Raw genomic sequence first — 27,658 nt, forward strand, 5'->3', positions numbered from 1 at the left:
GCGCTCTAGTGTACGTCATGAAATTCGAAGCAGCCCAGTAAACAACTCGTAGAGACCGCCATCCAATTAGAGCTGATTAAGTCACTGTTCCTCTAGATCAGTGTTTCTTAACCTTTTTGGCACAATGAACCACTTTAAAAATTTTAAATATGTCACGGACCCCTCTGTGAAAAAACAATTGCTTGAACATCATTTATTACAAAATATATTCTCTTTTATTATTTATTTATTTTAATATTTTTATTTCACTAGTATAAAAAATTTGAAGAAATTACAATTTTTAATGTGAAGACTGTTGCTGCTTTTCCTTGATTAACAGATTGAATTGAGGGATGGTTTTCGACAAAGCAACGCGCATATCATGTTCGACATTCAGTCTATTTCGATGTTTTATTTTTATTGTGACAAGTGTGGAAAATCCCGCTTCGCAAAGATATACTGTAGCAAACGGAATAATGGCTGCCATAGCTCGTTTTACAAGCAATGGGTAGGATTCTCTTAAAGAAGACCAAAACTCTCCAAGAGTTTTTGAATCGAAATCCATTTTTAACAAGGACTTTGTTTTCAAATTAATTAGCTCATATTTGGCAAGGTTCATGTCATCGATACAGTCAATATCACAAAGAAAAGGATTACGAATCCACAACTCATCTTTTATATTTATTCCATCCGAATTGAAATATTTTTCAAATGAAACTTGAAGTACTCCCAGGTGTTCACAGATTTCATTTTTCAAGTTATTCTATCAAACTATCTTTCCGAGATCCATTTTCATAAAGCACTTTCAACATTTGAAAGTTTGCATATATCCCATTTTGAATTCTAATTTTCCAAAGTGACATTTTCAATAAAAATGCTTGTAGTTTCTCAGTGGCATCCATAATTGTTGTATCAGGCCCTTGAATTGAAAGACATATATCGTTCATGTGGTTAAGCCAATTTACATATAAAATCTTTTTTCTTGAAATATTCGAAGAGTGAGTTATCTTTTTCTTCTAAAAAAAGTGATACTTCTGTCTTCAACATGAACATACGTTTCAAAACCTGCCCTCGTGAAAGCCAGTGCACTTCCGTGTGGTACAGAAGTACCTCATGTTCTTCGTTCATTTCTTGACACAGTGTTTTAAAAAGACGATGATTAAGAGCTGTACTTCTAATAAAATCCACAGTTTTAGTAACTATTGACAATACTTCTTTTAAGCTGGTTGGAAGAGTTTTTGTAGCCAGTGCATGTCTATGTAAAAAACAATGTGTAACAATAAAATTAGGAGCCTCTTTTTTACCAAATCGGCAAAACCAGATTTATTGCCAAGCATCGCAGGTGCTCCATCCGTACAAAGTGAATGAAGTTTTTGTTTCCAGTCAAAAAAAGTTTTTGTTTGGAAAAGAAAACATTTAAAATCCCTAACACATCAACTGCCTTTGTAGTTTGCAAAAGAGGCTCACAAAATAAGAATTCTTCTTTGATAGTATCAGCAGACACGTAACGAACAAAAACAATAAGTTGACTACAATTCGAGATGTCTGTAGTTTCATCCAGTTGCATACCAAAGAAAAATGGCGATGCTTTCAATTCATCGATGATCTGTTTCAAGATATTGCAAGAAATTTCAACTATTATTGAATGTATCACATGTTTGGACAATGGAACAGCCTCAAGTTTTTTCTCTGTTCCAGTCCACGAACTAATTCAACCATTTCCAGCGCACATGGCTTAATTAATGTCTCTCCAACAGTATGCGGTTTCTTACTTTTGGCAATACGATATGCAACTCTGAAAGATGCCTCAACTAAAGGATTTTGTGAAATACCAAATCCAAGTTTGGTTAATGTTCCAGATTTCGAAAACTGGGCTTTCTTCTTTGTAAAAAATTCTAGATCTTTAGATGCATTTTCAGGATGAAGAGATTTGAGATGCTCTATCAATTTTGCCGGTTTCCTACCAGCGTTTGCTAAAGCTTTTTCACACAGAAAGCATTGTGGCTTTTCAACACCGTCCGATTCCTTCACGCAGCAGAATCCACATACACATTTTACATAATTTTCATCATACTTCCTTTTTTTGGACATTTTGGGCTACAAAAAATATCAAATAATCAAATGAAACATTAAGAACAAACATTAAGACACTAAAAAAAAAAAATACTTTAATTACAACTTATGAAAAAGTAAAACAAATATTTTGTTTTAAAAATTTGCAAGAACTTTGCGGAACTGATTTTAACGTCACTTTATTTCCAAGTGAAGTAAAATTCAAAGGCTACTTTGTGTTTCTAAAAATTTCAAATTTTATATGGTTTGCGAATGTTTTTTTCCTCGTATTGTGGAGGTTTCTATTATTGAGAAATGGCAGACAGACGATTTACAGAGGTTGCCCGTGACAAAAAAAAGTTTTTTTTAAATATTAATGCAAACATTTTAAAAATTAGGAGCAGTCAGCGGACCCCCAAAATATGACCCATGGACCTCGAAGGTGTCCATGAACCACAGGTTCAGAAACACTGCTCTATATGATTTAACCAGACAACTCAATGCCTTGAGACGGAATATTAGTGACAAGAAACCAACCCTAAAGTGCTGGAACTGCGATGGCGAAGGCCACATAAGAAGGAACTGCAGAATACCTCAGGACACGGATGTTAAGACCGCTCCTAGCAAGAAGCTCCATTTTAAAGCGTTTCAGATTTCTGCAATGAGTGGCGGCACTAAAGGAATTTTGATTACGAGACATATCAATGGAATTCCATGCAATATAACGGAGTTAACGTTACCATCATCCGAAAAGATATGGCTCAACAACTGAAACGTAAACTTACCTGGACGCCGCCCTGCGTTACCCTCCAGATTGTGTCCGGCGAGAAAATCGACATCGAGGGAAAAATTAAACGTTAACATCACCTTTAGAACTGCCGCTTGCCATCACACAGCATATGTGGCAGATATTACAAATCCTTGTATACTCGGATTGGACTTTCTAAGGAAATACAATTTTTCTTTGGACTTTAAAAATAACGAATTGCATTCTGCCTCTGAGGACATAGCCCTATTCGGAATTAATGATGAAGGAGTTAAATCTGTCCACAAAATCATAATTCAAGACGGTATCGCAATACCAGCAAGAACAGAATTTTTACTTCCTGGTTCCATAGCCGAATATAGAAATTTCCCGTATGGTATCACAGAATATCCCTAACAGCTTGAAAGGAGTAACCGTTAGAAATCTCGAGAAACAGAAATTACCAGAACTTTCTCGCGACCAATTAAAAAGTCGGAGAAAGACATCTCAGCTCAGTAGTAGTTGATAGGATTAGCTTTCTCTGCGCTTTGGATTGTATTCTGTTTAGTGGTTTTAAATATAGCTAGTGCGTAATATTGTACGAACATCTTTGAGGAAAAATCCAGCGTTTTGTTATATTTTTTGTGATAGGAATAAATTTTATTAACTTTTTACCGGACTTGTGCATTCAATCCATTACGAACACGTACGCACTCAACAGTATTGTACAAGAACTGATACATGTAACACTCCATACAAACGTTAGGAAACGCAACTGTACATAATTTGAGAACTGGGCAGATAACTTTTTTTACCTTAAGCTATCTCCAGAAATACTTGTATATGATCCCTAAAAATTTTACTTCATTATATTTTCAATAACTTTGAACTGTGATTCACATCCCCTGAAGCCCCGAATAAAAAATTTTCTTGAAAGATATCACAGGATTAAAACTGTTATAATCTGAAGACCCAGCTTATTTGACTCATTTCTTAAATAAGATTTATAATTCAAGCGATATTTAGCAGTAGCATCCATTTAAAACAGTTTGTTAATATATTCACTTAACTTTCAAACAACGGATCTATTACACATCAGCGACTGTCAGCATCCTTTCATTCACATATCTATTTTTTTCTTAGGATATTTCCTGCCAATTTAGGGAAAGCAACGGAGAAAATTCGTCATTGAAAGTGTAAAATAATATATGTTTTTGAAGACTATTTCGTTAGGTGGCATATTTTCATTTCCTTGAAAATTTATTCATGCTAAGGCTTCATATTAATAAATAAATAAACAAAAACATGACTTTTAATTTTTAGATGGAAATATTTATAAAGGGAGGAAAAACGAAAAAAGTCCGAAAATATTTTTCTTCTTTCTCTTGACATTTTTACTGTATTTAATAAAAATCTTATCATTTTAGGATGGACGGTTATGCATACTGAACACAATGCCTCACACTAGAGTGTAGAACTTCATCTCGATACCGTGCAGCCGCCACGGAATTCTCTTTAAAGATGTGCATCCTATTAAAATTCCAGCTCACAATCTCCGAATTACGTGATATTCGATGATCTTCTCTGGACTCAATTCCACATTCCTCATTCTCTCCAGACCCTCATATGCTTATCTGCGGATTTTAGGGCGAATATAGATTCGTCTGTGAATAGGACATTGCTCCAATCTGTTACAGTTCAACTGAGATGAAGACAACAAACTTTTTGACCGCTAGTTTTGAATGACATTAGATTTTAGTTTTAATGCTAGATTTCATGGAATGAGTGGCGCTAGTTTTCTTTGTCAGATAATCTCAAAGCTTGACATCATAGTTATTGAAGTTTTTGTATGCTATATTCGTAATGTGTATCGTTTAATTATTAAATCAAATAAAGCGTGACATGTTATTACCTAACTACACAACAAGCAATCCTTTCCATCAAACTTTCACCAGATTCCTTGGCGCAGGTTTTGGCGGGATTTCACGAGAAAATATGTAAGTATTTAATTTTTTTTTTTCAACATACTAAACCTCAGTTAAACTAAAGTGCGGAATTACTTCAATTAAACAGTTAACAAACTATAATATAAAGCAGTACACGGAAGGAGATAATCAATATAACTCAACAAACGAGATGGTACTTCTCATTCTAAGAAAGAAAAGACTTTAACAAGCATTCCTTTAGGTTAATTTGAGTAAAATGTTACTTTTCGTAGAGTGTTTATTAAACTTAAATCAACTTTAAATTAACTTTAAATCATGTCATCCGACTAAACAAAAGTTAGCTTCATTTTATTCCTATGTTTTCCGTGCTCGTCAAGTTTGCTCCTCCAAACTAGCTCTTGATGAAGAACTAAATTATTTAAAAGCAATAGCTATTGACAGGGGCTTTCCACCCAACATTATTAATCAAGCAGTTAGAAAATTCTCGTCTCAACACACTAAAAGGCACACTCTTGTTTTAGGAGATTATAAAAATTCTGTTGTCATTCCCTTCTTTCCATCAATTAGCTATAAAGTTGCACATATTTTGCAGAAATTTAACTTTCGGGTTGTTTATTCTCCCATCAATAAAATTCCGAGTTCCATACTCAAGGACCCCATTCCGGATATGAATTCCTGGGGTATTTATAGGATTCCTTGCCAGTGTGGTTTAATTAACATTGGCCAAACTAAGAGATCCTTAAAATTTCGCGTCAAGGAACATGAGGCACATGTTAGAAAAAAGGAAACACAGAAGTCGTCTGTTGCTCAACATTGTTGGTCCGAAAACCACACTTTCAGTTTTTCTGCTGCCAAAATTATTCAAAAAACATCTTCCATTGGAGAACTGGATTTTCTAGAGGCATTTTACATTCATAAAAATCTTTCTGTTCTAGTTAACGATCCTAATTCCAATCCAAATTTGCCTTCGGCCTTTAAAGAAATTATGTTTTAGTTCTAGTTTCACCAACAGATGGCGCCACTTGCTTATTCTTGTCCAGGCTTTCTTATCTTATCTAATCATTATTTCCTATCTTGTTCATTTGCGGTTTTGCAGCTGAGGATGGTGGTTCGGTAAAACCATCGAAACTAGTCGTGTGAAAATTTTGTAAATATAACGCTGATTTTTGCTGTTTGACTTCTGAATTAGTGTTTATTAAATTCAAAAAATAAAATAACACCGCATTACTTCGAATTTAAATTGAAAAATAAATAAATAAATAAATAAAGTGCTTCTTTTGAATCTAAGTCACAGTAAGATTTTGAAATTAGAAAATTCAGAAAATAATGCAAAATAAAAGTGGTTTTAAATAGGTACTAAAAATTTTAAAAAAAAAAAAAAAATCTTTATTTACTTAGACAGATACTAACAGAAATAATAATCTATCTAATACATTAGAGCAGCGTTTCCCAACCTTTTTTGGCCAAGGCACACTTGTCGCGGGGAAAAAAATCACGAGGCACACCACCATTAGAAAATGTTAAATAATTAACTCTGTGCCTATATTGACTATAATAAAGTAATTCTCTTGAATAGGAATCAAATAAGCACAAAGAAAGTATTTTATAATTACTTTATTATGAAATATTAAGTAAACACAATAGTGAAAAATTATAAAATACTTTCAGTGCGAAACCTGGGCCTGTTTGGCTGAACACAAAGCTGGTATTCTGGCTGGAATCGAAGAAAGACACACACGTAGCTCTTCGTCAACAGTTCTCATTCTCTCTCTGTATTTGGTTTTCATAGCAATCATGCTTGAAAAGCTAATCTCACACAGATATGTAGTGGAAAAAGGGAGCAATGTCAAAATAGCTTTGTTTGCCAGAAGGGGGAACTCCTTGGCAGTATCCAACCAAAAACTGTCCAAAGGTAGATCAGCAAATCTTAGCTTCCAACCACAATTTTGTCTCAGTTCAATTAGTTCCTCCTGCTCCTGTAAAGTCATTTCCTTTCCAACAACTGATGCTGAGCTATAAGGGTCCCTAACCCAGTCAAGGCATTCAGTGGAGACTGAAGAGAAATAAAATGACAACTTCTCCTCAAGAGTTTTTAAATGCTTAACTATTATCTCACACAGTGCAGCAGTGTGAACACTTTGCCATTGCATGGTGAGTGTGAACATTTCAAGATTGCCACTTTCCACGTGTTGATGCCAGAGTTGCACCTTTGAACGGAATCCATTTATTTTATCTGTACTTGTAAGCAGGTTTTCATTTCGGCCTTGCATTCGGGTGTTCAATTCATTCAGATGATGAAATATATCTGCCAGGTATGCCAGCTTTACACAGCACTCATCACTTGCAAGCTGCTTTGCGTAATCTGACCCCTCATTTGTCAGAAACACTTTAAGTTCCTCCCGCAGCTCATACACACGAACCAAGACCTTGCCACGCGACAACCACCGGACCTCCGTATGAAACAGCAAGGTTTTATGCTTTGCTCCCATCTCCTCACACAAAGCTGCAAATATGCGACTTTTCATGGGTCGTGACTTTACAATGTTTACCATGCGCACAACATCATCCAACACATGAACTAAGGCTGATGGTAAAGTCTTGGCTACGAGGGCCTCGCGGTGTAAAAAACAATGCGTAATAATCACATCTGGATTTCTTTCCTTCACTCTGCTTACAAAGCCTTTGGTGCGCTCGACCATGGCTGCAGCTCCATCGGTGCAGACACTTGTGCAGTTTTCCCACTTAAGTCCTCCTTGTTCAAGGTATTCTGATGTGACCCGAAAAATTTCTTCTCCTGTTGTTTTTTCTGGCAATACCTTGCAAAAAAAGAAGTTTTCTCTAATTGCATCACCATCAACAAAACGCACATTAGATAAGAGTTGAGCATGTCCACTGATATCAGTAGACTCGTCAAGTTGCAATGCAAATTTCTCACTGATACGGATCTTTTCCAAAACCACACTTTCGATGTCTGCAGACATGTCATTAATACGTCTGGAAATTGTGTTGTTTGAGAGAGGGACTTTGGCTATTTCCTTTGCTGCTTCAGGTCCGAGCATCTCCTCTACAATGGCTTTGCAGGCAGGAAGTATTAATGTCTCTGCCACAGTGTGCGACTTTTTTGTCTTGGCTATAAGTTAAGCAACTTGATAGCTAGCTTTAAGAGCTCTTTCATTTACCTTTGTTGTTTTTCTCATAAAAGTTGCCTGTTTCTCCATGTTGTCACGCAGGCGAACAAAATAGTCCACATTCTTGTTTTGAAGCAAAGGGTGTTTCGTTTGGAGATGGCGTTTAAGTTTGCTTGGGACCATAGCACTGTTAGCTAGCTTTTCACCACACACCACGCACAGTGGAGTTGGTTTGTGTTCATCTCCAGTGAAAGTAAATCCAACTGAAATATAGCTTTCGCTATATTGCCTTGCGCCAGAGAATTTAACCATCTTTGCTTTCTTTTGACCCCCACTCATACTCTGGCTCTCATCTGGCTCCAGATTTTGTTCAGAGTCCAGTTCTTTCCTTTTCAAAAACTTGTCCATCACTGCAGTATCAGTGTCTCTCTCCTCATAGCAGCCGTTGTCTCTCTGACACTGTGTGAGGCGTCTGCCTGCGTCTCATGGGGGCGGGGACACGGCGGACACTTGTCAAGATTGGCAGGGGGAGGAGTTATAGCACTGCACAGCGCCGTGACCACCTATGACACTGGCGGGGGGAGTGACGGGAGGAGTTATAGCGGGCGAACAGCACCGTGACACCCAGACCCGGCGGCACACCACGGTGCTTCAGACGGCACACTGGTGTGCCGCGGAACAGCGGTTGGGAACCGCTGCATTAGAGAACCTACATGGATATTATCACATTCTACACCTTCACTTTCGGACTTGAATTCTGATCTTCATTACTGTATCAGTGCACATCATGTTAAGTACCATTTACATCATAAGTGATACATCATTAAAAAATAAAATAAAATAAATAAAATCAGAAAATTTTCAGATTTATTTATAAAAAATGATTTACAAACGAAACGTTAAATAAACACCCACAGAGGCGTTCGTGCAAAGCTTTTTGTGTTACCTTTATTTATTAAACATCATGCACTCCGCACTTAAACCATAAAATTCAATTCAATAGCAATAATAATAATAATAAAAACCTCTTGCATAAAATATCCGTGTTTTGAAGATACAAGCGATGTTAATGGAACGCTTTGAAATCGTTCAGTTTGTTAATCAAAAATTCGTTAAAAATTTACAAAATATGAAATAGATAATAAAACAAATTCCAAATTTGCCCATATTCGAGTGGAGGACTATGTTATTCAAAATTGGATGCTTCCAGGTACCGTTGTTTTTCCACAGTGCAAAAAACATACATACATTCATGCAGATTCTTCATTACTTAATTTCTTCAAATATGATACAGGGCTCTAATATTTGGTGGCAACAATTTGAAAAATGATTCACACTTTTATAGTGAACCAACGCAAAATGGCAAAACGAAATTAATAGCCCTTCTGAGCTAACGCTCCTTTGGGCTTAAATAAAAATTAAAAGATCATTGTGGAGTGGGAGATCATCAGAAATAAGATATTAAGACATTCGTTTTGAGCTTAAGGCGTACTCTAATTTTACGTCTTAAAAGTGTGACTTAAATTCGGAGTATTATGGTATAAAAAACAAGTATTTAAAAATATTAAAAAAAAAAAAAACCCTCAGTATTTTTTTAAAACATTCAATAAGGTTATTTTTTTTTAAATTTTTAATCAAAAAGTTTTAAAAAGTTAATAATAGTTGTAGAGACATTAGGTATTTTTTTTTTTTAAAAGCAGGCAAGATGAAAAATTAACAAACGCCTTCGCCGGGAATCGAACCACGGACCTCTGGAATAGCGGCCCGGCGTGCACAACCACTACACCATGAAAGCACGCTAGGAAGGCGGGAGAAATACCTTACATACTCCCCCTTTTGAAGGGCGATTGGGGTTTTTTTTTAAGGGACCCAATCGTCAAATCCTAGATGTGGAGAATCCTCGTCCAACACCCTTTTAGTTCGGGCGCCACTGTAGAAACATTGGGCTTTTTTTTTTCCTTGAAGCAGGCAAGATGAAAAATTAGCAAATCCGGGAATCGAACCACGGACCTCTGAAATACCGGTCCAGCGTGTAGAACTACTACACCACGAAGGCACGCTAGGAAGGCGGGAGAAATACTTTACATAGTTATCACGAAAGTTAAAAAAAAAAAAAAAAGAAAATGAATTTATTCAACAGTTATGTTAAACGATTCTGGAATAACGAAAAACAAAAGCATAGTCAAAATAGCAGTTTTTTATGAAAATTTACGTAAAAAGAGAAAAATTTAAAATAACAACAAAATTCAATAAAGCAAACTTTCAAAGAATGAAATAAAACAGAACTTCGGTTTGTCAAAATTTAAAATTCGAACTTATCGTTAACTGGTAAATCAAATTTTTAATGAATCGTTTCCCCCCTTTTTCTAGTTTATTATTCACTTTTGTTCTGCTGTTCGATTACATTCATTCATTCATTCTTACATTTTACCATATAATAGTGACTCATGAAATATTAAGAATTAATTACTTACATTACGAAAAATTCAAAATAATTTTCTTATAAGAAAGATAATATTGCTTCAGTTTATAAACATACATAAAATTATGAGGCACATTACACTATTTACGAAGTTTAATAGAAAAATTAGACGTCAGCAGTGTTTACCTGAAAAGTGCAAATAAAGGATATAAATTACAATTCTCAAAATAACGATAGAAATAGTAGCAAGAATTAAAATAAATTTTCAAAAGTAACCTGACATTATGTTATTTGCTTTTGAACATGCATTTTTAATTACAAAATACATGCGAAGTTTCAGCAAACAATGTTAGCGGATATAAGAAAGCTGCTTTTCCAACTGATGTAGGAATTTAAAGGAGAAGAAAACAAACAGGGATTTTGTCCGGCTTCTAGTAAGGACTACGAAAACTTAATGAATTAGAACTAAAAAAAAAAAAAAAAAAAAACCCGTCCTACAAGAAATAAACTTTTATGGCTTCAAATAATTAAATTTTACGAATTCTTAGTAAATTTTATTCTTATTGGAGCAAGTAGAAATAATTTTTATACACAGCACACTAACATAATAAAAATAAATAAAATTAATTAAGCGACATCAGAGCACCTTCCAGGAGAATTTTCTCGGATATTATCAAATACGTCTTATTTATATGAATTTTAAAAATTAAACTTCAGTCACACAATTTTAGTTAAACGCACAAAAAATAAATACACTCCATGATATTTTTGCATATATGTTACTAAAAATTAAATTGTATGGCTGTCAACAAAGACGAATTTTAACTAAAATTATCAAAGAAAAATTTAAGTAGCAGTGTATCATTGAAAAACATGACGTCACTTTACTTTCAAGGTCTTCCGATCCACCCAATAAATGTATGTTTATATTCAATTAATTAAATTTAATTGGTTGTTTTTTTAACAACTTCTAAAAGTCGATAAATTTGTTACGATAAACCTAATTAACTACTAAACTACACTCTGTCTGACCTGCTCATTCTTTCGATGTTCGCACTTAACCAGGAGCTTTAGAACTTAGAGAACTCAGACAAGAGTTCTTTAAGCTGAACACTGACACGAGGCTTGAATCTCAAAGAATGGGTTGTATGCATGAGAGTTTTCGTGATTTTCCCCATGTGTAAAATAAATACGAGTCAATTTCCTTTGAAAAGTCTTCCACGAAGGCATTCTGCCCTATAGGCAGATAGTCTTCGAGTTACTTTGCCTTATTCAATTAACCTAAAAGAAAAGGCTAAAACTTACCTAAAAGGTTTATTAAAAGCTACGTCTTGTAGTATTGCTAACAGAAATACCAATATCTAAATACATACAAAACAAAAAATAACTTCAATATCTATCAACAAGGCTCCCTCTACCCGCCACAGTGCTAAAAAATTCAAAAGATCGCTCACTGAAATCAGATCAATATACAGGTGAACGTTTCAGGAAATAAACTGCTTTTCTGGTGACAAAGCTTTCCCTCTCTGAATTAAGCATTTGCTCATTATTTAAATTCCAACTAATTTGTTTACTGGTGAAGGCTCATATGAAAAATTGAAGTAAAAGGCCAGAATTAACATAAAAATAACACGTTGGCTAAAATAAATCTTACCAATAAAACTACAATTAAAAAAAAACTTTACTTGGAAGATTATTTTTCGATTTAAAAATCAATCGTAATGATTAATAAAAAATTCGTAATTGACAGTTTTCAAAGGTTAACACACTATGATTACATTGTTTACGGTTAATTAACCCCGAAATCTGAACTATATGGACTGATTACAACCGACCAGGGACCGTGTGGCTAATGCAGCAGAACACCTGTGATTCGAACCGGGGTTTATTCCCAGTGGTCTGGCCGCATCAGGTCTGATTGATTTTTCTGATAAGTCAAACAAATATCAACCAATTTGTATAAGGAAATTTCGTAAGAAGGCATCCCTTCCAATAAACAATAATCGCAATGCGCTTTGCCATAATAAAAGAATCCAACCAATGTGTTATCTTCATTTAATACTTATATTACGGAATGACCAGAGGAAATTTTATCCTATTCGAAATAATCATTTTTCTCGAGATAAACTTAAAATTATTAAATAAATAAAAATACACGAGAATAATAATAATAAAATCTGAAAGATTTCAGATTTTATATTATGCCCAAAGGGGCCTGTTCTTTTTAATGTTTTGTGTGCTAACTTTATTAAATATCACGGTCTTTGCACTTAGACCATAAAATTCAATTCAACAGCAATATCACAAAATAATTTTAAAACAGCATATCTTTAGAATTTCGGTACACAGGTCTCGCGTGCTGGAGATAAAATTGGTTCCCCCCCTTTTTTTCCCGTACAGTGTTGCCACTGCTCGCTTTGGAATCATTGAGTTTCTTAATCAAAAACTCATAAATGCTTTACAAAATATGAAATAGATAGTAAAACAAATTGCAAATTTGGGCTTCCAGATGCCCATATTCGGGTGAGACGTACGTTATTCAAAGTTTGATGGCTCTAGGTACTGTTGTTTTATCACAATGGAGAAACATACGTACATTTACGCAGATTCTTCATTACTTAATTTCTTCAAATATAATGTAGGATTCTAATATTTGGTGGCAACAGTTTGAAAAGTGAAACGGACATTTCCAGTGATTCGACGCAAAATCGCAAAAAGAAAGCAATAGTCCTTCAGGCACAGAAAAAAAAAAAAAAAAAGCGGTGGGGGTGTTAATGACCAAATGACGCTTTAAGAAACACCGCTTTAAAACATTTCGCTTCTCAAGATATTGCAAGGTCTATACTGAAAATGAAAAGGCAAAGGACAGCAGCTAGCTATTTTACTCTTTAATTGGGAGATCTGGAGAATGCTGTCAAGCAGAGTTGGTCGTTTACAGGGCGATAATATTTGGTGGCAACAATTTGAAAAGTGAAACGCCAGAAAATGCCAAAACGAAGTTAATAGCCCTTCTGGGTTAAAAATAAAATAAAATAAAATAAATAACACCTCAGACAAGTATAATCGCTCACAGTAAATTAAATCAGTAAATCACAGTAAATTAAATCTCGAAAACATACTAGCATATCGTTAAACTTTACAAAAAATCTGTATTAGTATTCTAAGAAAATATCTTACTTAACTACATATATATTATCTTGCAATATGGGAAAGCAACATTTGTTGTGAATGACGCTTTGGCTACTTAGCGATTGTTTTCTGCCAATTTTAAATTCTAAAGGTGGAATACATAGTTGAAGTAATAGAATGAAATAAATAATTCATTCATATCACGCAGAAAATTTGTCACAGTAACTTTTAAGAAAACAATATGTAAATTTACAAAAAAAAAAAAAAAAAAAAAAATGTAGACAGAAGCAACACAACTCTGTGTGACAGGACAGCTCTCGTCCTAGCTAATTGGCCATTTGAAATTGAGTGCTGTCCCGCACTTCTTACAACCGTATTTCCCCGACTAATTCCGACCCCCTTTTCACCACTGCCAACTAACAGGGTACAAGACAACTAACAGAAGGAGAAGAGTCGAATCGAGAGATATAATAAGAATCCGCAACAATCAAAAATCGAAAGAAAGAAGGGAAAAAATTATTTTAATCCAAGTCTAAGCGCCAATGCAGAGAGCGATCTGTCGCCAAAAATATTTCCATGCACAAACTCGCTTCGAAGAGGAACGATGGAGTAACGAGAGAGAGAGCAGGCGCAGTCACAGGTACAGTTAGGATTGGCTGCATCTACGCATAGCAATGGCCCAATCGGGAGCTGGAAATCCAGGAGAAATAAAGGAAAAAGAAAAAAGGAAAAAAAAAAAGGGGGTAAACACTGGGGGAAAGAGATGGGGGATGATGAAACGCAAGCAACATTTATATGATGTATATATGATGGGACCATCGGAATGCAAACAATGCAACAATTGGATTCACTCCAATAATTAAGGCAAGATGGAAATTGGAAAATGCGTTAAGTTCGGATTGCCAGCGAATAACTGGATATCAATCAATAAAGAACTTACGTGTTGAAAAGTTTAAAACTGCAGAAATTAAGTTTTAAACGGCAGAAACTTTAATGTGAGGCGCTGCGGTACAAGCAATCACAAACTAAATTCCAGTCTTGTACTAAACGAATAATTTCTGACCGGGGATACTGTGATACCATTAGATTTTATAAATTTCAGATAAATTAATATTCAAAATAAAATAAATTCTAATCTATGTTTTCTAGACAGTGGTATATTATTAGTAAAACTTGCCTTTTAAAATAGTTAAAAATCCATCACTTGTTATATGAAAAGACCCATAGCTAGCATTAAATAGATAAAAACGAAATCAATAGATTCAACAGATAAAGACCAATATTAATTATTAAAAAAACATGCAATCTTCATTTCGTGTTAAATCCAAAATTTCAAAGACCAGCATGATAAGTTTTTTCTGATACAGGAGAAGGGGGGGAAAAAAAAAAAAAAGTCCTTTACAATGCACATAAGTTAAAAATAAATAAATAAAAGTTGATAACAGCTTTATAACACATAAATATAAAAGTTAATAACTTTTTTACTGGATTTACTACAAAGTAATATTAATACTTTATCATTATTAAACAAAAATCTAAATTAAATAATAATTAAATTAGATTCCAATTCATCATTTTCCAGCATAATAGCAGTCCTTTAACTTAGCAGCGAATATACGAATTAGGTAGATGCCGTCTTCATGTTAAAGCGCTACCCTTTAGGGAAAGAACACCAAACTGATTGATCGATTTCAAGAATTAGAAATTCTAGTAACTATTACGGCTTTTCGTGAATGATAGTTCATTATATTACAATATGAATAACTGGTATCCAAATCATCGTCATTAATATAAATTCAGTATGGTTATTATTCAAAAACTTCTGTTCAAGTTTTGATTTTAACTTTTTTCAAAATATTGTAAGTTACTTTTTTTAATAATTAAAAGGGAGTTGTTATTTCACACAGCTACCAATTTACGAAGCTAACGCTTTACAAAGTTTACTACTTGATCCATGGAAATATGCGTGTCTCCAGTTTTACGAAAATACAGTTTCAAGCATTTCACTTCTACATTAGTACAGTTTTCGGCTTAAAAAGACATCCAAGATGATTTCTGCTTTTATGGGGAAGGGGAAAGGCATATTCCAGAAGGGAATAAAATGGACCTGACCTGAAATCTCAAATTAAAGGTTTTGGTTTGAATTTTCGTGTAAGAATACTTGCAATTTTTAAGCGTAAATTCAAATGAAAGCAGCATTAACATTTAAAAATGAAAAATAGCATTAACATTTAAAAATGAAAAATAATCTCAAAAAGTTGAAAGTAATGGAGAAATATCCTAAATTACCGTATTTATTTGATAATCGCGGGAAGATTTTAATTCCGGAGATCTCTGAAAATTCCCTAAAATTTGCAAAAACAATTCACGCAACAATAAAATTATCCGAGTTTTTTTAAAGGACCGGGAAATTTTTTTTTCCTGTATAAATTATTAGTAATTGCTTCGTTTTACTATATTTCGGTTACGACCCGCCCAGACGGTATATTGGTTAGCTTGACTGCGGTATCAAAGGGCCCGGGTTCAAATCCCGGAGAAGGCATGGATGTTAAATTGCCTGTCCCTTCATAGGAGATAACAGTAAGGGGTAGGTAACGATGGTATTAGGTGCCTCCACAATAAAATGGCCACCACTTCCGACCTTAGAAGTGGCTAGTGCCGTTATAGGCAAGTGCCCGCCGTTGGGGAAAAAAACTTGGTTACGAAAAGTGTCCAAGCAGAAAACAACCTGCAAAGGTGCTACATAAAACTGTTCGCTGTTAGCACAATTTTCTTGAGGATGCACCCTATGCCTTCCCCCTACATTTTACTAGCCAATGAATATATATATTTAACAATAAAATCGTTTTTACTATCATCGTGTGAATTAAGGAGCTTTTTTTTGTCTTTTAATTTATAAAAAATATTATATAAAATAAATTAAAAAAGTTAATACATTTCAATTTTCTTTCCAATAATAATTTTTGAGTGTTTCCTTTAGTTTTCTGGAATTTCGTAATTTAGTTAAAAATATTATTGGTATATATTACTAAATATTTATAGTAATCTGATACATTAACACAATTAATATAAATTAGAACTATTTAATGTTGATTATTAGGTCATCATCTGTGAAGTTAAGGCAACATGAAATACTAGTTCCGTAACACAAAGTTTATATCTATTCAACAACAAAATCTATCATATCCTGAATGCTTTCAAAATTTCAAGAGGTTCCCCCCCCCCACCAATGGCAAGGTACTTGACATGAACTACATAATATAATAAAATACATAAAAAGAATACAAAAGTAAAGTCACTGACCCTGTACGATCTAATCTTTTTTACTATCGTACGAATAAGCGTCTAGATCTCAGAGTGCGACTTGACGACTTTTCGCATAGGCGTAAAAATGAATACAGAAGGGAAAAGGTTACAGCCCATTTATTTATCACAATTCTTTAACAGAAGGGCACGGACTTAAAAAAAAAAAAAAAAAAAAAAAAAAAAACTACTGACAACTTGCGGTGAGAACTTGAGATAAATTTATCAATACATTCGAAAGATAAGAAGTAGTGTAGACTTCACATTTTAACTTAACCTAACAGCCTGACTCAGCAACCTACACCGGCGACTAAACTATTCGTTTCATCTGTTTCAATACTCTCTTTCACCCGTTTAATTTGCGAGGTTTAATGCGAGCGGAAATACAGAATTCAGAAAAGATACCAAAATTAAACAAACGGGTTAGTGTGCTAAGGGAAATCCTACAACTCCATAAGATGAACTGCAATGTACCGTATAAGATGGTCTCCATCCATAATACCATAACTGCCTAGTGGGCAGGTTGGGCTAGGCAGGATACCGACGCGAAACAGGTCATGCCCAGTAGTTAGTCGCAATGTCGCCACAGCTGTAGGATAAGACCAATTACGGAATTTTTCCTGAATAATCTTCAACCAATTCTTTTGTAGAATTTCCACGCACTATAAGTCTTGATGGCAGTTAGAAGCTTAAGTATGCTTGATAATATGTTCAGAAGTTGAAAAAGAAATCTCAATTTTAATCATCTGTGGAACCATGGATCCCTTTTTAGCTAACAGATCGGCTTGTTCATTACCATCCACACCGCTGTGGGTCGGGATCCACCGGAGGTTGATGCGGATTTTCATCTTAAGCTTATGCAAATAAATTCTACACCTAAAGATGCAGCTGCGGCATCAGAAGCAATAGCCTGAATAGCTGCCTTCGAGTCAGATACTATCACAACAGAAGTCAAATTTCTAATCAGAAGTTGTTGTAGAGCTTAAATGTCCGATAAAATGAGAATAACCCAGAAAATACTCCCGCAACGACATTTAGTTAACAGACTGAACATAAGCCGTCGGTGTATACTCTAAGCCAGTCAGATTTCGGATATCGGAGTTCTAGTCTCCAGCGTCATATTGTGGAAGATTTCAGGAGGATGTTCTTTTTTATAGGCTGGGCAATTAAAATTCCAAACAAATATTTATTGCTTCCAATTCACAAGGATTAGCCGGCCGTACTAGATCCTTATCTCACTATCTAGATTAAAGTTCGGACGTTGTTTTAGGAGTCCCTGGACAAAGCCAAGTTGAGACTATAAATTTATAGTCTAGATTGGTATTGTCTCGATGATCACCAGTTCTTATTAACTTTCCGTTTAAAATAGCTGCCCTTTCGTTTATCAGGATCTCAATTGGTTAAAAGTAGCATTGCGTCAATCAGCGTGGTCTTAACAGCGCCAATAGTTAAACTAAGTGCCTGATTCTGCAAAGTCTCTAGTTTACTCAAGCGCTGCTTAGAAATAGTAATCAGTAGTTTACAGCAATACGTTAAGACCGGCAGGATAAAAGCTTTATAAGAACTGTATAACGTTAGCAAGCACATCTCCAGAGACAACCAGCGAGACGCTTAAGAAGAGACAGTTTTTTAATAAACTGATGAGATATATATTCAGTGTGGCACTTCCAGTTCATCTTATTGTCAAGCGCAATCCAAAGGTTGGTGAACTTGTCAGATGTATTTAAACGATGCTTTAAGAAATAAATATCAGGTTCTAATTTCGTATGTGCAAGTGAGAAGGTGTAGACAACGTCTTATCAAGATTAAGAACCATATTATTAATATTACACTAGTTTTTCTAATATTCTAAGAACAACACAAAGGTGTTGTCGTGGATGCTCCAGTTGTAAGTTAAGTAACACTAGTCTTGGTGATGCATCTCTTTTTATTCACAACATAAAAAATACAAAATTTAATTAATACATTTATAAAATAGTTACGAGATATCCGAGGATGGTGACACGATCAGAGACGTTAAACAAGATGGCACTTGTCATCAATCGACGAATAAAAAGTCTCTAGACGTTAGCTCGCTAGCGGAGCTTCCCAACTCTCTCTCCGACTCGCGTCCGACAAGAAGCCTCTTCTCTTTGCGCATTACTCCGTTACGTCGTTGCCATCTAGAGTTCTTTATAATATTAAGAACTATATTATTAATATTACACTAGTTTTTCTAATATTCTAAGAGCAACACCAAGAGTCTCCTGAATTAACACTCTTTGCACTTTTGCGACTATGTCCGAAAGACCAGATCATCTGCAATTCAAAGGCAACAAATTCCCTCAACCGAGTCCAGCGCAACAATTAAGGTCATTTATGTTGATAAAGATGCAGATTAATACAGATCCTTGAGAGAAACCCAGCGGTACAAAACTACTAGATACAGGGGTTGGACAAAAATATGGAAACACCTTTAAAAGAACATGTTTCTTTGCTTAATATGGTGTAGGAAACCCGTTGGCATCCAAAACAGCTTGCAGTCTTCTCGGAATGGATAAATACAGTTCCTGTATGTTTGCCAAGGGAATATTATACCATTCTTTCTGCAAAACGGTGGCAAGTTCAGATAACGATGTTGGCGGTGGATAACGAGAACGCACTTTCCGTTCCAATGTAAGACCACAAAGGTTCGATAATATTCGGTTCTGGTGATTGTGGTGGCCAGGGGAGATGGGACAACTCATCCTCATGCTCAGAAAACCAGTCCTGGACAATGTGAGCTGTGTGAACAGGGGCTTTGTCGTCTTGGAAGACACCATCACCATCGGGGAACAAAGTTTGTACCATGGGATGAACTTGATCGGCCAAAATATTCACATAAGTCTTGGCAGTCATGTGCCTGACACAGTTATCATGGGGCTAGCAGAGAACCACGATATGGTTGCACAAACCATAACAGAACCCCCGCCATGTTTCACTCTTGGCAAAAAGCAGTCTGTATTATAGGCTGGAGATGGCGTTCTCCAGACGTAAACTCGGCCAGAAGTGGGAAACAATGTGAAAGCAGACTCGTCAGACCATATTACTCGCTTCCACTGCTCTATAGTCCAGGCTTTATGACTTAAACACCACCTTTTCCTGTTACGGGCATTAGCACCACTGATGAGTGGCTTCTCAATTGCAGCACGGCCAGCGATTCCCTGTTTATGAAGCTCCCTTCTAATTGTTTTGGTACTCACAGGGTTCGGTAACACAACATTCATTTCAGCAGTAACTTTTGCAGCTGTGGTCTTCTTATTTTTCGTCACAATTGCCCTTAATGATCGTCTGTCACGATCACCCAGGACACACTTTCGTCCGCGCTGTGATTTAGCAGATGATGTTTTTCCGCTTTTCAAATATGCGGAATAGATCTTCGATACAGTACCTCTTGAAACACTAAACACCTCGGCTACCTTGCTTACGGAAGCACCTACCATACGTGCTCCAACAATTTGCCCACGTTCGAAGTCTGTTAACTCTGACATAATGCAATGACAACCTCACATAACAGTACTCCGACAACAACTGAAGTGTTTAGCACATTTACGAAGTTGTATAGGTGGCGTCAGTAGCCAAAAACGCCAGCGCCACCTACATATTTCATTAAAATCAATTTTTCTTTTCAAACATGCATTTCACAAGGTGTTTCCATATTTTTGTTCAGCCACTGTACTTTATTTCCAATATGAAGTCTACAGCAACATTGGCCAATAAAAGAGGGAATCCTATTTAACATTTAATTTCAAATACCAAGAACAATAAGCTTAAGAAGGAATTTCAAAACAGCTTTGATTCTTTTTGACCTTCAATGATATTTAAACCTTTTCCCATAATTCGCGTGTCTTCTGAAAAGATAATATAAGAACAATTTTCTCTAAAAAGCAAACAAACAAAATTCCCTAACAAAAATTTTGTATTTTTTTTTTTGGGGGGGGGTATGATTACGTTATTTTGTTTTAATATCAGAGATGGAGAGAATCTCCACAGAAATTTACACGACTGTAAATTTATTTATGTACAAAATGAGAGAAAAGATGGAAATACGTACTATTTGTAAGTAATAATAAAATCACTTACAAATAGTACGTATTCTATTATTTAAGAATCGTTTTGTTATTCAAAGACCAAATGATAGAATTATAAAACTACTAAGAACTACACAAGGCATCCGCGCAAGTAATGACAAAAAAAAATTAGAACTCTTTTGTCATTACTACGCGGAAGTCATAACCAGACATAATATTCCGATCTAAATAAGGACAAAATGATTAAAAGAATCCAAACAATACTGCTAAATATAATAAACATTAAAGCTTAATACTCAATTACAAAACTAGTATCTCAATTATTCAAAGTTGCGTCGTTTTTTATGCACAAGACCTTTTCTCGTCAACAATGAGAGTAAATCTTCAAAAATTTTATCAATTTTTATTTACTTACATAAAACTTTCGTTTCGCATATAAGAAATAAACACATAACTCTATAACTTCTAAAGCCTATATTTGAAAGTTCAGTTATTTCAGGAGCGAAATTTAAATAAAATTGCAGTGAATAATAATAAAGGCATCTGAAATTCAATAACGCATTTCAGGGCTCCTCTCACCTTTGCCCATGCGTAATGCCTCTTCACAGTAAACTGAGACTTCTTAAATCTTAATGAAGACAACAGAAAACGAAAGAGCAATTAATATTTGTTTCATACTGATGATTTCAATTTTGTACAAATATCTAAATTTTAAAAACTTTTTTTTTAAGTTTTCAGATAAAATGCAGTGGGATCTTTTTAGGATTGCATTCACCTAGAGAACTTTCTATGTCGTTTGTATCCACCTAATGCATACGACTCAAAACATACATTAGCATTACAGATATACATGTACCTTTATAAAAGACCCCAACTCCATATCGTAGTCATCAACTATAATCCTCGCGTCTTTCCTCTCCTCTACAATTGTAGTGCCTCAGGCAATATTTTAGGACCGAGAGTTCATGGTAAAAAGTGCAGCGAAATGTACAAGAAATTCATTAACCACTAATTAAATACAGATGACCAAGAAGGAAGACAATTCCTGTTTCCAGTTCAACATTCCTTCCCCCTCCCAAAAAAGTCCTTGATAGTCAGTGGCAAAACCTTTCATCTGCTCCGCCCGACTGCAGCTGAATTTAGGTCAATTTTTGATTAAGGGTGTGAATCAGTAACAATCTTAACTACAACATACTTCGATAAAAAGCTATGAGATATTATTCAATGAGTTAAGATGAGCCCTTTCTATAACAACCACCTACTGGAAGATTTTGGTTTCCCATGGAAGTGAAAATGGCTTATCATCTTAAAAAAGGTGACTTCGATAACGGATGTTTATTTATGATTTCAGAAATATTAGTCAGTTTCAAAGGTAGACACAGTGAGAATCTTTATTTTATGACCACGCATTTTCAACGTAAAACAATCGGTTTAATTTAAATTTGCCAGTACTCTTTTATATCGATTAAATCACTGGATATTCTCCTAAGTTACTGCTAGCCAGTTTCAGTCCTACTTGCTTGGGCTTATTCACGTTTGCCGAAAACTTGCATGGCTTCCCTGTAGTCCCATTTGCAGCAATTTAAAATAACAGCGCAAGACGGCAACTTGAAGTATGGAGAAGTGTTGACGCATTATTCAAAAGACTGCTCTTAATTTTCAGCGGAAGGGAAGCATTTAACTTAAGTGGCATCAAAAACATCAATACAAAAAAAAAAAAAAAAAAAAAGCAAAGATTTATTGCACACATAACTCAAAAGAATAAAAAAGACACACCCAGAAATCAGCTGAAATATAGGATGAAAATAATACAATAACAAAAAGATGTATTGTGCGTATAAAAAACGGGGCAAAAAATTGGAATTCAAGTTCAAATATTTTATTTCTTTAAATCCACTAGAAACTTTTTTCCCTATCGAAAAAATTAAAAAATTTCTACAAATATTATTTAAAAAAGTATTTATATTTTACTGCTACATGATAATGTACAAACACAATAAAGTGGCGAAAGAAATCAACTTCTACGCGAAAATGAAATTTATACGAAGTTAAATACATTCAAAATGCCAAAAGGATCAACTAGTCTAAAACCTATTAGCCTTCAGACTGAGATGAAGTTCGGGAGACCGAAATCCGGTAAGGCTCAGACCTTTATGACACAGCTTGAAATAGTAAGTCTTTTTGACAGGTTTTTGGCAGGGAAAGAGCTTTTCTATATCTCCTGATGCTCCCCCAAAACACTGCGTTACAGCTAGGCAAAAGTATAATGTCACCACTGGTACCAGGCAGATACTTTCTCAACCCCCACTTACAATTTATTGATGGGTCTCTTCATGTCAGCGTTTAAGGACTTGGAATAAGAGGGAAAAATCTTTTTAACTAAATTTAAGTTTCCCTAGAACTACTTGAGAGATGTTTTTTAATCAGGCATGAATTCAAAATGTACCAGACAATTTTAAAATGATGAAATTTTGTTAAAATCATTATAAAACATTTGACGAGGTAAATTTTAAGTAATGGGGGAAAAAAAAAATCGGTTTTCTTTTCTCATCGTACCATTAAACATACTTACAAACTGGGAGTACAAAAATAATTTAAGAGTCGAAATGAGCTGTGATCAAACGCAGAAGCCAGAAGAAGCGGTGGTAAAGTATAAGAAGGGCATATGGAAAAGAACATCTGCTCAGAAACGAAATTAGAACACAAAACGCAACGGGCGTATAACAGCCGATTTAACCGAGAACAAATTTAACAGACAGTCTGCTTCATCCTATCTAAACACAGCTGCACATAGTAACTGAAGCAGTGTTTGGAGCTGCAGTTACTCCTTCAAGCTAAATAAAAGCACCTCTTATTGAGTATAGGGAATAAACATTTTACTTATTCAAATCGAATTTTTTTATTTTTATAAATGGATGAAATATTCATTAAACTGGAACCCTGAACATACGCAGAATATAATTTCAGATAAACTGTTATTAGTGAATTAGCTACATCACCAATACAAATCAGTGCACGAATGTGGTAATTAATAAATTTGTCTGAAGTCATTTACTACGACCAACAAAGTTCTTAAATGTTTAAATACTATAATGGCAATCAGGTGTTTGTAAAAATGATGTAAAATACAAGTAACTAAACGTTTGCTGAAGAAATACATAAACGATCTGCATATTAATTAGCTCTAAATACTGAAAGTAAGTAGTTTGCATTATATTTTCTCAACTATTCTTTGTACACATTAATCCACATGAACAGCTTCAAAATGTTTGAAAAAGCAAATTTAGTATATGTTCTTCTTAATGAACGCTGAAATATGTTTGTGAATGCGGTTCTATAGCAGATTTGCAATCGCTTTGCAAGAAATAGCAATATAAACATGCCATAGCTTGATTATTCTTAAGGCAACAGAAAACCAAAAGAGCACAATATTTGTTTCATACTGATGATTTACATTTTGTATAAATATCAAAATACCTAAATCTGGGGGGGGGGATTAAGAAAGAATGCAGTGGAATTTTTTTAGGACTGTGTTCACCTAAAGATCTACCTACGGCGTTTGTATCCACCGTAAGTATTGTTAGGCATAAAAGTAATCGCATTTTGTTGGTTGGTTGGTTAATTGATTCTGGCAAAGAACGCGAAGGCTACATGCTTCACACAGGATACAAGTGGACGATTTTCCAGCGGAAAAAGGTTTGCATTCACATAATATATCGGGAAAATCATAGAAAAACTCCTGTAGCTAGTCAGTTTCCCGGACGCCAAATGCGAAAAGAATTAGGAATGTACCAACTCGGCCATTCATAAGCTTTGACTACATCCCTCGAATATGAAGCAAATCAAAGCTCAATATTTTTTAACAAAGCTGTTTCTTCTCTTTTTTTGTTGATTATGTCCCTTTTGAAGAAATTTAGAAAGGTTTCGGCTTATAATGATTTAGGAAACACGACTGTCGTCTTCTAATATCCTCACAATAACCAGCTGTTTTTTTTAAATAATTCTGGTTGGATGGTTGGTAACGGAGGACGGGGACGCCTGATGTCTAACAGAGGTAAACAGGCGGTAAGAGTTTGACCGCCGCAGCCGTGACTATGAGCGCAAACAGGCATGTGCTATTCGGACAGATTTCTTCATGAAATAGGGAGGATGGCCATGAATCATGAAATAGAGATTCTTTTCTAGTATTATTTTTTTCCACTTATTTTCGCAGCGTTCAAAGAAACAAAATTAAAGCAGAAATAACTTCTATGTGATCTAGGCTAAAATAGTGATCATTATTTGTAATTAACTGCTTCATTACATTGTTTAATTTTATGCATTCTTTTATTTATTTACTGGTAAAAATAAGAGTATTTTTAAAACTCAAGTTTTGCTATATATACATCATTTAATGATACATTGTAATAAATAACTGGTATTGTTTTGATACGAATTTTATACTTAGATAGGTAATTTTAATGGGGTTATAAGTAAAATTGTTGTATTTCTTTTGTATAATTTAACATGAAAAATACGAAGAGACGAGCTATGCCGGAAAAGTAAGAATACAGTGGCAAGACTATTTAACATTTAGTAAATGGGTATTAATTTGGAGCGATATCGACAAGCTGGCAACGGTTTCGCAACAAAATTCTGTCGCCAAATTTGGCTAGAAATCGCCAAACTCGGCAGCATTTTGTTGTTCCGGTCCTTGTATCACCCTAATAGGTAGAGTAATTAAATAAATATAATTGATCACTATATAAGCTGTAATCGTAATTCGACCATCATGTTGTCTTCCAGTAATTTCGAGAAGCAGAAAGTAATAGAAATATCTCGGCAGCCGGGTGAAAACTATATAAGGCGGGTGGAAGAACTTGCTCTCAGTTGCTGTTGTTGTGAGTAGTCAGTTCCGTGTGAATTTGGTGTACTGAGATATCTCCAAGTTAGCTTTCTCTTTAGATGAGCTTTGCAGTGCATTGTGTTTGAGGTTCTTAGCAGTTTGAAGTGTAACTACTGATTGTACTCTGTGATACTGTGAACGCTTGCTCGAGTATTTCTGCAGAAGATTTCAGAACTCTGAAATGTTTGTTTCGAAAAAATAAATTTTATCGATTTATCATTGGACCTATGTGCATTCAATCTATTGCACACACAGAAAATATTGACTGCAACAGTTTTTAATATCATTATTTAATTGTTATATTTTATTGTATAACTTCCCTTATATTATTAGTATAAAAATTCTAATAACATTATTATAATTAGTTATAATAATTTTACAAGAGTAAATAATTATAATTAAAAATAATTATATATATTTTTTATCCTTGAACTTAAATTTATGTACATTATTACACAGTGAAAAAAAGGAATTTCTTAATAGTTAGTTATAATAATTATATAATAATAAATTATTATCATAGTTATTTAATAAATTAAACAATTATACTTTAATAAAAAATCATTACATTTCTTTTTGATATTTGTGCTAAAATCTATATTCTATTATTATTCTGGGAAAAACATGAAATTTATTTTAGGGGGCATAATATTCATGTAATACTGACAAATATCATCACGTTACAATGCTAGTAAAATGTTACGATTACAACACTGGCAAACGTAAAGTTACCACTTAACTACAAAAATGATGTAACTATGATCTCGACATAACACGCTCAAATAAGGTGAAAACTTGTTGATAATTTTTTTCTATACTTTGCTAAAAAATACAGTTCCATAATTTTTAATGATCTTATTTTTTAAAGTGAGTGTACATTCTGATCATATAAAATTCAAGAATTATGAAAAAAGGAAAAAAATTAGTACGCTTGGTTTCCAAGTTTCAAATCAATACGAATGTTAATTTCTGCTCACATGAACCAAAGGTGCTAAACGGATGTGAATTACAGACCACCACCCCAATTTAGACGGGCATTTTTTAAACATGTTTAAAATGTTTTTAATATTTTTATTACAACTCTTTTAACAGCAGTTTAATTCTCCGTTCTTTATATTAACTGTTAGAAACGTTCTTCTACCTACATTTAAATTTCACTAACTTCTAAATTAACTAGTTCATCAGTTTCAATTCTTTAAAAATTCTCAGCAGAAAATATAAATACAACCAGGAATAATACTCGTGCCAATATATATATATATATATTTTTTTTTTCTTTTTGTTTTTGTATTTCATGAAGAAACTTTCCCTTTCAAAATAAATCACTCATCTTCCCACAGCCATCTCTTTTCCTTCTAGTACATAAAGCAACATTTTTCATTTTACTCTACAATAAACCCACTTTTTCTCATTAATAAGAAATATATAAATTTTTCTCATTTTCAGAAAAATTCTGCATGAAAGGTATGGAACTAGCCATGCATGCTATGATGCATACAAAACTCTGTAAAGCATTTAAAAAATTCCTTCAATGTGTCATTCTCCCATAGTTGTCAGCAAACCTAGTTAGCAAATGGAAGATCTCTGGTTCAATTCTGGGCCTGGACACAACTGAGTATACAAGATCTTTGCTTTTTTAAAATAATAATAATAAAGACTAATGACTTCACAATTTTACATACCTTATTTTATTTATTGGTATAAATATCATTTAAATTTTAACTGATAACAGCAATTCGAATGTGGGTTTCTGCCATAGGCCAAAGCCTTACAGAAGGACTTCCTACAGAAAACTGGCTCATATTCATGTCCCACACAGAATATCTCAGAATTCCCATGTATTCAGACCGTTTGCAAGGAACAGAAACTACGATCGGTTTGGTGTCTGACTGAATAGGCAGCAAGTGGGTCTAAATCTCATCTTGATTAAAAAGAAAATGTAATAACTTTAAAAATGGGCATATTTGACTTTATACAATTACAATAAATTTACACGCATGCACTAAAACAGAAACAGCTC

General features: G+C 34.4%; 2 protein-coding genes across 3 annotated transcripts in view; both read right to left on the reverse strand.

Annotated features, from left to right (window-relative positions):
* The window catches only part of MED15 (mediator complex subunit 15), a 196,389-nt gene that overhangs the window by 115,393 nt on the left and 53,338 nt on the right, over positions 1–27,658 (reverse strand). The window lies entirely within an intron of this gene.
* Positions 193–23,404, reverse strand: LOC146995513 (protein FAM200C-like). The gene is made up of 2 exons (XM_085824231.1): positions 23,326–23,404; positions 193–2,076 (listed from the first exon to the last, which is right to left on the reverse strand). Exon 2 carries the CDS (start codon positions 2,068–2,070, stop codon positions 1,630–1,632), a length of 441 nt encoding a protein of 146 aa, XP_085680357.1. The 5' UTR covers positions 2,071–2,076; positions 23,326–23,404; the 3' UTR covers positions 193–1,629.

Source organism: Stegodyphus dumicola, chromosome 9, assembly GCF_044657685.1.
Source record: "Stegodyphus dumicola isolate Sdum_Otavi_A_Nest chromosome 9, ASM4465768v1".
NCBI classification, from domain to species: Eukaryota; Metazoa; Arthropoda; class Arachnida; order Araneae; family Eresidae; genus Stegodyphus; species Stegodyphus dumicola.

What these genes read in the sequence shown, in the direction of transcription:
- LOC146995513 (XM_085824231.1), bottom strand. Translation starts at nt 2,070, where the DNA reads ATGTCCAAAAAAAGGAAGTATGATGAAAATTATGTAAAATGTGTATGT.